General features: G+C 36.9%; 1 protein-coding gene across 2 annotated transcripts in view; it reads right to left on the bottom strand.

Annotated features, from left to right (window-relative positions):
* Positions 1-13,612, bottom strand: part of LOC113520474 (dual specificity calcium/calmodulin-dependent 3',5'-cyclic nucleotide phosphodiesterase 1C-like) — a 224,248-nt gene that overhangs the window by 196,649 nt on the left and 13,987 nt on the right. For both annotated transcript variants that reach the window (XM_052896730.1, XM_052896729.1), the window contains exon 2: positions 9,632-9,680. In XM_052896730.1, coding sequence (XP_052752690.1) covers positions 9,632-9,680 — 49 coding nt within the window. The remainder of the gene's footprint in view (positions 1-9,631; positions 9,681-13,612) is intronic.

The raw sequence follows: 13,612 nt of genomic DNA, 5'->3' as shown, positions 1-13,612 counted from the left end.
TATCGAAGCGGTTAATATATATATATATATCTTTCTCACTCTCGTAACAACTTGCTAGCGCTGCCTCTTGAATGTGCTTGTACAGGTACACGAGTGGTATTCTTTCTAAAAACTATCACCAAATAACTTATATCACCAATATACCTTTCCTTACCCTATGTAGAGAAACGTTCTATTGCATGGAATTAACATCTTTATTCGATAACCTGATTGGGGTATTTGACCCCAAAAAACTAATGTTTACCGCCAGGTTTACTGTCGTATTCAATCATGAACAGGTTCCTAGATATTAAAGAATACTTGATAACAGCATCAGAGAGACCGTGGCACCTTCGTGCGTTTCAAAACACAACAAAACATGTGTTGACGACATGTTTTGCGACATGAATTTTGATAGAAACAGTTGTCATTTACAGAAGAAAATATTTTTATACATATTGGTACATAACAACAAGTATAAAACTTATATACTTATATATACTCACTAATATTATTAATGGGAAAGTGAGTTTGTTTGTTACCTTAACGCGCCTTAACGGATTAATCAACCATTATGAAATTTGGTATACACATGCTGTATGGGGCGGAGAAGGATATAGGATATGTTTTATGGCGGTCAGTAAACATATTCCGGTCATGTGGAATAGTAGCGCGTAATGGTTATTCATAAAATAGTGTATATGTAGGATAGTGGAAACAAAAAATGAACAAATGATTGATATTAAAAATAATAAGAAATATATGTTATCTAAGCCGACTAAGGACGAGGGATAGGCAGCAGCGTCCCTCTTAAAACATAACCAAAGCCTAACTGCGGTTGCCAATCCGCCTGCCATGCGTGACAACTACTGGCAAAATCCCCCCAAGGGGAAGGCTTATGTTCAGCGGTGGACAGTTAAAGACTGATATGATGATATGCTACCTAAGCAAGTAAAAATGCAGTGTTTTTCCACAAACCACACTCTTTACTCGTTTGAGCGAAAAAATTACAATTACGCCCCAAATGTGCTCATAATAAATCGTTATTTATGCGGTTCGCGCTAAAATGTTTTCAATATGTAAGCCTACTTGAGTAGAGCACTCAAAACTTAAGCTTATATACAAATAATAAATTGTACATATATTTATTTGTAGAAGTCTTAAAGTTAAAATTTAATTACATTTCTCTTAATGTTATGAATATAGATTTGTAATATTTTTAGAGAAATTTGCTGTTCAAATAATTCAATATTGGTCACCTAATCCATAAGTTGAGGGGGGAAGGGGATTGTTAGTAATGGAGACTGAGATTCCCATTGCTAGCAATATACCCAACCAGATCGACCTCCTCGCGGTTTTCCCTGGAAACTATCATGGTTAATTCCTAATGAATTCATCGTGATGGGCTAACTGGCCTGTTTTCATTCTCATCTATCACCCTTCACTGGTGCTCCGCTAGCATATCCCGTTAGCGCAGGTGGGGTTACCATATCATTTTCACCCATCAAAAAAAACCCAAAAGTTGAGGGGGGAAGGGGATTGTTAGTAATGGGATCTACTGAACCAATTCCTAGCAACCTACCTACACCTTATCAGGTCGACCTTTACGTGATTCCCCATGGAAACCATCATGAATAATTCTTATTGAATTCGTCACAATGAGCTACCTGACCTGCTTCGTTCTCACCTATCATCTCTCACTGGTGCCCCGCCAGTGTATAACGATAGCGCTGGCGGGGTTACTATTCCATTATCCCCCATTACAAAAACCCCCAAAAGTTGAACAGCGTCCAAGTAATGGACAAAGCGAACTTTATTACAGGCTTAATTATCTATACAGTATACCTGTACGTTGACACTACTAAGAATCTTATTTTTCCTGTAGATCATGTAAGACCAATCTCTGTAGACCTATGGAAAAACCCATGGAAGAGTAATTCAGAATTACTTATGTGTTCATTTATTGATAACATATACTTGTACACTTTATACATAGTACTGATCATATTATTAGCTTTTAAGTGTCAACCGAAGAACATAAATCTTTCCCTTGGGGAGTTATGCCAGTAGTTGCTACATTTGGCAGGCGGATTGGCATTGGCATCTCTAAAGCCTAACCACAGTTAGGGTTTAGACATGTTTTAAGAGGGACGCTGCTGCCCATCCCTCGCCCTCCCTTAGTCGCTTCTTACGACACCCACGTGACAGGAAGGGGTGGCCTATTCTATGCCGGGACAACACGGTCATATCGACTACATATTTAGTATCCCATTCGTGTTTCAACCGGGAAGCAGTTGTGTTTGCATGGCTGTGTTTCGGTTTGGAGGGTGGGATATGGCGTGAATTTACTGGGTACAGAGGAATAACACCTGAGTCCTCAGGAATGGCAACGCAGGGGGGGTATCATGGGCGAAACAGTATACTTTGTACGTCCATGGTACTGCTCATGTCTATAGGCGACGGTTACCACTTTCCATCAGATGGGCCGTCAGCTTGTTTGCCATTCTAAGTTGTATAAAAAAAAAATAGTAGAAACTCGATATAAACACACACTGTAGTATCCTAAAATGTTCATCACTGCAGATAGCAATCCCCACTACAGTTATTTTCATCACATTGATAAAAAAAACTGAGTCGACGAACTAAATGTTTTTAATACAATTCAACGAGTGACATTCGCCGGTGTAAATCTGTGATCGGTCACAATAGAACTCTTAAAAATGACGCACACGTGTGCATACAGAGGAATCATGTGTGTTGACAAACTATATCTCGGCTGCATAGTCCTTTGCTTCTTCCTATTGTGACGCAGTATGATTGTATTGTAACAGACATTTGTCTTATCGATGGTGGGAGAGATAAAAATAGTACACTGTGGTACGCTCGCGACGAAAACGTATCCGATGTTACGCTCGCTTGCATTTTACGACAACTATATTATGACTTGAGTAAAACTTGAATATGTTTGGGGTTTCGTTCGTAGTTAGGTAGCGTGCGACTTTATATAGCTCTAGTTTCGTATCGCTACGAGAATCGCCGTTTCAGTGCCTCCGACTAGATGACGTTGTGTACTCATATAATACGTGCGATTTATATTTACGATGTAATAATATTTCTAGTTTGATTAAAATTTACTCCTTCTGGGTAAACGCGTTTCATTTTAGATGTCGCCGTCATTTTCTATCACGTGAGCCATGTTCGAGCACGAACGCATTGTGTAATATAAAAAGTACATACCTAGTTATTTATAACTCTATGAAAATATACAATCTTTCAATTTATAAAGTTTCTTGATTTTAGGTTAATTGTCCAGGACAGGGGTTCTCAAACTTATTTTGTCTACTGCCCACTTTGAGAATAAATTATTTTTTAGCGACCCCCATTTTTTCACCTACTTAAAAACCACTTTTATTTTAAATTAAATTAATCAATTATTGTGAGCTATATTAGCGGAGATTAAACATTAATTCTAAACGAGCCTCTACACAACGCCCCAATTTTTTTTTTGGGTCTCTTATCGCCCCCTTTAGGCCTGCAGCGCCCACAAGGGGGCGATATCGCTCACTTTGGGAAAGGCTGGTCTAGGATAAAAAGTAGCCTATGTGTTTCTTCAATCCAAATGCTACGGGTGTGCCAAACTTTATATTTGAGGCATTAAACTTCCAAAAGGTAACAAACAAACAAACCCATTTCCACATTAATAAGAAGAAGTAAATAATTCATGCATTTTTAATATGAGTTGTACAAAGTTGATAAAATTACTTGGCGTGTACATCCATAAGAGAATGTTCTACCAGTGGAAATTAGGCATTCTTCTCGAAACATGGGTCGAAAAACGATGAAAAATTTAACGCCTCCCCTGAAACACACACACCGTGTTTATATGAGGGAATACTTCCTTAAAAGCATGTTAGTTATTTTGATTTCCACCTGTTTACTGAACATTCCGCTCGGAACTCGAACGTTGACAGTTTCGCACGAAAGTTGTAGCAAGTTACCTGAGGGTTTAAAATGCAATACACATTACGGTGGCGCAATCAAGTGTAACGACTCTATTCACAGTGTGTTTGCACCATTCGGTACACATCATCCACCAAATACACCGTGTACCGTGCATTAATAAAATACTAGACAAAGTTCTTCTTCGATAAATCAAACATCAAATATTAGCACTGGATACAATTTCATAGCCTTCAAAATGTTTACCGCCGGTAAACATGGTTACAACCGAACCTTTATTGAAAGTAGCAAGATGCAGGGTACTCCATTATGTTTGTTTGTGGCTACTCTATCGCTTGCAACTAAATTCACCGGGTGTTTGATTTCACAAACGGTACAAGTTTGGAGGTTATTTATCTTGAAGGAAACTTGCCTTGGACAAATCAAAGTCAATTGACAAATAAAACTATTAATAATGTATTAGAAACATCTCTAATATCATACGTAAAAAACGCACAAGAGAAATTATTCACTGTAGATGCGTACAAAGAAACCAAAACAATAAAAATACAGCTATATGCTAATGATATTCGGATAGATGTATGGATGATGAGATTTAAATTAAATCATGAAAATAGACGGACCATGCCCTACATTAACACACGAGACACATTTCTTTTGAACAAATTTGTATGAATACATACATAAAGTTTTTTGTATTATAAATCATTATAATAATGTTTTTTTGTGTAACGGTTATACTAAATCTATTCAAAATTTATATATTACTTTGTAAATATTTATACTTAGTTTATATTCTGTTTTTTTTTTTTTTTATTTTATTTATTTATGATGCTCTATATCTATTTATAAGGCTGTGCGGCGATATGTTCTTTGCCTGGTGGCATAGGACAGAAGGTATCCTAGCTTGACCACTCGACATTTGGTGTGGTTGTGTAGCATGGCACAGTCATTTTCAGTAAAGAGTTTCTTTCTCCTACAAAACAAAGACTTTAATTATTAGAAAATAATACGGGATCAAATTATTCCTATTGCAAACAAAACCGGTTAACAAGAAGACGCGAAACGTAACTTTCAGAAAAAGAATAAGGGTGTACAGACAGGTGCTTTATAGATGCCACTTTAGAGCATGCATAACAAAGTGTGGCAACGCCGCATACATATGTCAATAAAAAAAAAAACAATTGAACATTGCTTAACGTTACAGAGTGATCATTTAAAAAAAAATCTTGTTAGCGAACTAAATCAATCAAGCATTAATATTCTTATTAAGCTGTCACCGAAAATTTGGATTTGATGACCAAAGTGTATTTGATAAATTTCAAAACAAGATATGAAGTGGGTGCAAGAGTTTAGTGGTAGATTTATATGCAATGTAATCTATGATTAACATTCTAGTTGGCTAGCAGAGCACCTTTTAAATAATCAATCAGAAACAATGAAAATTATTAAATTGTTTTCGAAGATTGACCAATAAATGCGCCGTTGCCACACTTAAGTAAGCAAAGTTAAGAACGGTATTAAATATGTGTATTTCATAAATAACTAAGTTATTTCATGGCAGCTTATCAAAGAAAATATTGCACTATCCGTAATGATGAAACAGATAAAAATAGAAAATAGTGGGTTGAAGTCGCTCGGGTTTCCGGGCCAACGGAAGTAATACCTCGAAGAGGATACAATTATGAGGTTTCTTTTATATTTATAGTAAACTGGGCACTTTCAACTTGCCGACAGTGGGCCGAGCCAATTTCCGTGCGACTGTGCGTCTCTGAGGAAGAAACGCAAGACGCCAGACAGACGTTGGCAGAACGATTAAGCGGTAACATCACGTGTTATTCCACGCAATTAATAAGACCGGCAAATTGGCAGTATTTATATTTTCCTTATTTAATTACTTGTAAATCCCGGCATAGAATAGGCCACCCCTTCCTTACCTTGTGGATGTCGTAAGAGGTGACTGAGAGAGCTTATGGTCGAGACTTGGGTAACAGCGTCATTTTTAAAACATCACCAAAAGTCAAACTGAGGTTGCCAACCCGCCTGCTAAGCTTAGCAAGCGACTACTAGCAAAAACCCCTTATGGGGGAAGCTATATTCAGTAGTGGACAGTAATTTATTTATTTATTTATTCATTAGTACAAATATGTGTACATGGCGGACTTAATGCTAAAAGCATTCTCTCCCAGTCAACCATAGTTAAGTGTCAGAATACTCGAATGCGGTTCTAGTCATTATTGATATACATACATACCAAAAATACATATATAAACGAATAAATATATATAAATAACAAATATACTTACACATGTATGACATATACTATATTATACACGAAATTGAGAATAATATAAAGCACTTACTGCTCGGATAAAGTAAAACAGTGAGCTTGTGAACGGCTGTGCGGTGAACGGCTAACGTACAAAAATATTTTCCTTATTTATTTATTTATCATAACCGCATCATATTAGTCGTTAATAGTTCACAGGCTTCCTCTTATTGGAGGGGGGTCAGTAATTGTCACACTTGCACACGTTTGCAACCGCAGTTAGGCATTGGTAATGTTTTAACCCTTGTTTGCATGATTTTTTTTTATTGGTGAAATAAATCAAGGTGATTATAATTAATGTTCAAAATTAAAGGAAAAATGGTTAAGAAAGTAAATTTGACAGATATGTTCTTTTTTCTGCAATGGACATTAAAAAGGTATTCAGACACGATCAACTTAAAGTGAACTTGTTCTTTTATATAATTTTTGGGCATTCAATGTTATGATGGCAATTTCCACCAGTATGGAAAGAAGGGTTAAGAGGGACGCTGTTTTTTTTTTTGATTGATGGAATGATGGTATACACTGGTGGGGCATCAGTGAGGGATGATAGGTGAAGATGAAAGCAGTTTAGTTAGCCCATCGTGATGAATACTCTTGGAATTCAGCACGGTGATTTCCAGAGAGGACCACGGGGAGGTCGACCTGTTAAGGTATATTGTTAGCAATGGAAATGGTAATCCGCATTACTAACAATCCCTTCCCCCTAGAGGGACGCTGTTGCCCATCCTTCGACTAAAGTTACCTTTAGTCGAAGGATGTTAATGTAAGTAGTTTTTTGCGACACTTATGAGAAAGGAAGGGGTGGCCTATTCTATTCCGGGACAAACCATAATACAGAGTAAAATACCAAGTAAAAATGAACATTTATCCCAAAGAAATATGAATTGTAATGATAAAAATTTTAAACCATAAAATACAAATACGGTTCACCCAGCAGCTTATGGGAGGCTCGAATTTTTAATGATTTGTTGACCTCACTTGCCTTGTTCAAATTTCACTTATTTTTTCTTTCTAAAATTTTAATTGGGTTACAACATATAAAAAAAATATATTATAGCCAGCCTAGCCTAATTGTTCTAATGTGATGTGTTTACCAATGGACAATTATTTTTTACTTATATAGATTAGAATCCATTGCCACTACTGGACACTCTTGTCTTTAGAGAACAATATTTAAAAATCTGTAACATTCCGGATATTTGATAACATACAGATTAGATATATTAATATTTTAAAACCGTTATTGGCCATTTAGTTTCAGCATAGAATAGTCTACCCCTTCCTTTTCCGCGGGTGTTGTAAGAGGTGACTAAGGGAGAGGTATAAGCAGCAGCGTCCAAAACATCTCTAAACTAACCTAACTGCGATTGCCAATCAGCCTGCCAAGCGTGGCAACTACTGGCAAAACCCTCTAAGGGGGAGGCTTATGCGCAGTGAATGGTTAAGGGTTGTTATGATGATAAATGTAAAACCAATGGCTTTTTTTATTTCAAATTTGGTAATAACAATGGCCATAGTAGTAATTGTTGGAAGTCTGTCAAGGAATGCAAATAATTTTCATCTATAGCCAACAATATCTCGACGCAAAAGCTGAAAAAGTGAACGCCGCCGGACCCGACACATATATATATATATACAAAGATATATATAGATAGACATACATGAATATAAATAAATATATATAAACATAGAACTATTATATATCGGTGTATAGTTTTAAGTATTTTAATTGTTGTTTATGTTTACCATCAGACCGGCTGTATGCCCGCTTGCCACCCTCGTGATATAGACAAAAATTAATAAGTGCATTAAAGAAAATTATGTATAAAATGTTAATCTTGCAATACTACTCTCATTACGACGATCTATTACCGAAATTTTGTATTCTAATTGTAAAAAAAGCATTCAGAAAGCATTTTTGGTTTCTTCAGGGTCGGTAACGCACGCGTAATGCTCCTAGTATTGCATGCGTTCATAGGCTACGGTAACCGCTTACTATGAGGTGGGTCGTTAGCTTGTTTGCCACTTCAGTGGTATAAAAAAGGAATCTTTAAAAGTAAAATATAAATTACAAGTAATATATTTAGTTTTATATCTAAGTACATACATAATATTCTATGATTAATATTTTTGGTCCCCATTCATAAGATTGTTTTTTAAACCATTCTCGCAGGTAGGTAACTTATAATTTGCTAGCAATAGGGACATCAGTGCCCATTGGTCGCAACATGCCTATTTCCACTTAGTCTACCTTGAAAATGAGCATGGATGCCTGCGAATTCTTTACGATACGCTATCTGACCACACTTAATCCTAACCTACCATTCCCGGATAGTACTCTCCGCCAGCAGTAACGAATCGTAATTGAAATAACCATTAATTTTTTAATTTTTTTATATCAAAATATTTTAGAGTCAGTTTAGCAAACACAATTATTTGCATTTAATAATTTATATTTGAAGCAACAATGTAAGAGTCTTAACGGAAAGAGATAACCATGGAAAGGTTAATGCTTCCCAACCAGTGGGCCGTCAGCTTGTTTGTCACTTCTGTGTATAAAAATCAAGTATAGGAAAACATAGTAAGCTACAGTGTAACAAAACCTCTCCATACTATAAATATAGCGTAACAGTTGATTGATGACTCCCAGTAACTCGGTGTAGAGACAACCGATTGGCCTTGGCTCATTTGGTACCTAATCCGATATTTTAGGGGTTTAGGGGACTGCGTATTTATCAGGAGGTACATTTGTTGAGGTCTCGTAAACTATTTGTGTAAAAACTAAACGATAAATTATATTTGATGGTACCCTGGTAAAGGCAGTATCGATTTCTTGTAAAAAAAAACATGACGAATGTAGACAGAGACAATAATCGATTAAATGTCTTTAATTCATCACCAATTGCAGCATTCGTGTACATTTATTTAGAACAATAATTGTTCACGCAAACGAGGGACATGTTTTTTTAAATGCGTTTAATGCTTACGCATTTGGAAATGCTAAATTATTAATAGATCCCGTTATGTAACTGGATACTCAGCCCGGATAGCGCAGCGGTGCGGCTTTCAAAATGATATCGGGATCAAGTTGTGTTGGATGGTATTTTTTTAACCTATATAATTGACGGACATTTTATCTACGGAAAATTACTTTTGACCGAGGCTTTTAAATCTGACGAAAGATAAATCCTTGGCATAAATTTTAGTCCGTCCATAATAAAACCCCTGAAATACACGTTCTGTGCAAGTACATTGCGATTTATATGAAGGGAAATGTTTGGTTCCCGAGACAAATGTCTACCGTCTGCGCAAACCTTAAAGTGTATTTCGTGATAAATATTAATAAAATTGTATACTTACTAATCTCTTCGGAGTCATCGGATATATCCGAGGATTTGTCTTCAATTTTCTGCAAATAAAAATTAAGAATTAACAAACGTAATAGTAGACCGCCGTGTGGTCCCAATATAGACCACACCTTCTTTTACAGTGGGTGTCATAAGAGGCGATTAAAAGAGCTCAATGGTTCCTCTTTAGGCATTATTAAAAGCCTAACTGCGGTTACCAACCCACCTGTTAAGCGTGGCAACTACTGGCAAAACTCCCCTTACGAGGAAGACAGTTCTGATGTAGCACAGTAAAGTTCCGTCCCATTATCTTAGTTCTTCATTTTAAGATTTATCATAACAGTAACAACCCCTGTACACACGAGTACCACTGTTCGGGACAGGTCAAATATGAGATATTATAAGCTTCTCATACACAATGTGACACGTGACTATTATGTACTTGTATATAACGGTGGTGAGCTCGCTGCCTGCCATGTTAGATTCTAATTAGGTTTGGCATATTTCACATGTGAAATTTCGTATATCGAAATCATACGTTACTCCAGTAACGTTGCTTTATATAGACTGTTACAGATAGCTGTAAATGAAATTGCAGTTAATCGCTGTTTTTTTTAATGGATGGCAATGTAATGGTAACCCCGCCCGCGCTATCGGTATACACTGGCAGGGCACCAGTGAGAGATAAGTGAGGATGAAAAGGCAGGCCAGTTTGCCCATCGTGACGAATTCAACGATAAATTAGTTACGATGGTTTCCGGGGGGGAGCCGCGTGGAGGTCGACCTGATGTGGTATATTAATAACAATGGGGAGTAACCTCGACATTACTAACAATGTCTTCCCCCCTAATCGCTGTGTTCGAATTTACACATATCGGCTGCCCTGGATTAGTGGAGAAATGAAATCGCAGCAGACGTCCGAATGGGGCATAAAGAGTGAGCGAATAGAGACTTTATCATACCGCACTTGTCTATTCGCTTCTTCATCATCATATCAGCCGTTATTCCTCTACTGTTGAACATAGGCCGCCCCCATAGATTGCCATAAGGAACGGTCATGAACTACCTGCATCCATTGACTTTCTGCAGTACATTTGAGGTATATAATATGATGTCACTCACTCACACTTATAAAAATCACAATTAATATTTCACTTCGTTGCGAACGAAAATCACTTTCCATTTATCACAGGTGTGAAAAATGGACTTTACTAAACAACAATGAATTAAATGTAGCAATTATTTCGATACAATATGCAATACCCAATATTGTAATATTTTCAAAATGGAAGCCGTTGTCAATCCTGACAATATTGGTATCAAATTTAAGAATAATTTGAGTATTGCCACTAATATCATAATGATACGGTATTAAAATATCAATGTATCTACATTAGCCGCGGGTGTACAATCACTTTAGTGATGGGCCAAATTTGGGGCTATCTGTATAGAACGCGTATCGTCGAGTTAATCTGCAAGGGCGAGACATTGAGAAAATGAGGAAATAAATCAAGTTTTCTTTGAAAAGTAGAATTGAAGTGGGCTATTTTCCAGAAATATTGAATTGGACACAGCTAGATGATGGCTTTTAAGAAAATTACGTTTCGAGAATTTTCGCTATTGATATTTCATTGAAGTAACGTAAATAGCATTAATATCCTGTTGTCGGGATCATTTCACTCCTATTTTTTTACCAACCTCCAAATTTTATTCGACACATATTTTTATTAATTTTTTATATGATATTTTACCTTTAATTATTTTCTCTCTAACTGCACTAGGTTGGCTGGAAGAGATCTCTTTTAGAGATAAGCCCACTTGTGTTAACAAGTTGTTAGACTAATCGCTATATCTCTTGTTCAAGTGCAATAAAGAATTTAAAGGAAATCTAAAAGTCAGTTTGAAAGAATCATCTTTATTCTTTTTTTTTTATACAACTTAGAATGGCAAACAAGCTGACGGCCCACCTGATGGAAAGTGGTAACCGTCGCCTATAGACGTGAGCAGTACCATGGACATAATAGAGCATACTGTTTCGCCCATGGTACCCCCCATGCGTTGTCATTCCTGAGGACTCAGTTATTATTCCTCTGTACCCAGTAAATTTACGCCATATCCCATCCTTCAAACTGAAACACAGCCATGCAAACACAACTGCTTCACGGTTGAAACACGAATGGGACAGAGGTACCCAAGTAATCGACTTTTGTACAAAGTCTCCCTCTGGCTCTACAGCTATCATTCGGAAATTAGTAAATTAAGCAGCCAATGGAGCTCATCTCCTTTTAAATTCTGATTTTCAAAAACAGCTATTCAGTAACAGTTGATGTCTACAGTTGATGACGGTTGCCACTTCCCATCAGGTGGTCCATTCCAAGTCACAAAAGGTATGTATTACCTATTTCCAATAAATAAGTTTTCTATTTGACACTAAACGATCGACATGGTCTAACTAATAACAAGATTTAATTTTAATTAATTCGATAACCCCTGAGTAGTTGAGAACGTTGAATTAAATTTATTTTAATATAAACGGCTTGTAATTGTGGTGTGTTAGTTAATAACTACGACATTGTTTTAACGATCAAATTGATCAAACAGATACTTCTCTATATTATATATATATATATATATATATAAACAAACAACCGTGTGGTCCCGGCATTAAAATAGGTCACCCCTTTTTTCCGTGGGTGTCGTAAGAGGCGACTAAGTGAGGGCGAAGGATGGGCAGCAGAGTCCCTCTTAAAACATCTTTAAAGCCTATCTGCGGTGAACAGTTGTGACAGTTGAAAGCTGATATATTAATGATAATGAAACAAGTTTACAACAAAACAACAATAATTTTACCAGAGGGAGACTTTGTACAAAAGTCTATTGCTTGGGTACCTCTGTCCCATAAGTGTTTCAACCGTGAAGCAGTTGTGTTTGCATGGCTGTATTTCGGTTTGAAGGGTGGGATATGGTGTGAATTTACTGGGTACAGAGGAATAACACCTGAGTCCTCAGGAATTGCAACGCATGGGGGTATCATGGGCGAAACAGTATACTCTGTTACGTCCATGGTACTGCTCATGTCTATAGGCGACGGTTACCTCTTTCCATCAGGTTTCCGTCAGCTTGTTTGCCATTCTAAATTGTATAAAAAAAAAGAATAAAACGATTAGCGTGTGTTAAAGGGAATGTTCTGCTAGAGAAACTAAATAACACAAAAAAAAATAACATGTGTCGAAAAACGTGAAAATTTTTTGAGTTTCTCATATTAACACAGTGCGTACAGATGTTGAGGTAGTATGAGGATTAAACTCAGGATATTTATACGCAATTTGGGTACCGAACGGTTGACACTAGGCTCAGAGCAGCGACCTAATAATTTACTCGAAGTGAAACACGTGTCACAAAACGTGCGTGAACAGAATAGCAGTCGGAGATTGATAGGTAATATAAACAGTTGTGGAAATTCTAATAGTAATAGTCAATCTTCGAGTGTTGGTAGTCATACACATACCAATTAGCAGGTAGCAGAATTAATCAAAATAATTCTTATTAAATAACTAGTGATTTTAGCTGTTACGTACCACTAAAGACTGTTATAGTTATAATACCATACATGTATTTTTTTTTAATGGGTGATAATGGTATGCTAACCCCGTCTGCGCTATCGGTATACACTGGCGGGGCACCAGTGATAGATGACTGATGAGGATGAAAACAGGTCAGTTAGCCCATCGTGACATATTCAACTAGAATTAGCCACGATGGTTTCCAGGGGGAACTGCGTGGAGGTTGACCTGACAGGGTATATTGCCAGTAATGGGGCTATTTGACCCCACTGCTAACAATCCCTTTCCCCCCTATACATGTATTTTTTTTTTGTATGAAAATGGTATGGTAACCCCGCCTGCGCTAATGGGATACGCTGGCGGAGCACCAGTGAAGGGTGATCGAACAGGCCAGTTAGCCCATCATGATGAATTCATCAGGAATTAATTAT

This window comes from Galleria mellonella, unplaced genomic scaffold (assembly GCF_026898425.1).
Source record: "Galleria mellonella isolate WM207_F2 unplaced genomic scaffold, CSIRO_AGI_GalMel_v1 utg33, whole genome shotgun sequence".
NCBI lineage: Eukaryota > Metazoa > Arthropoda > Insecta > Lepidoptera > Pyralidae > Galleria > Galleria mellonella.
This window is presented reverse-complemented; position numbering and strand designations above follow the sequence as displayed.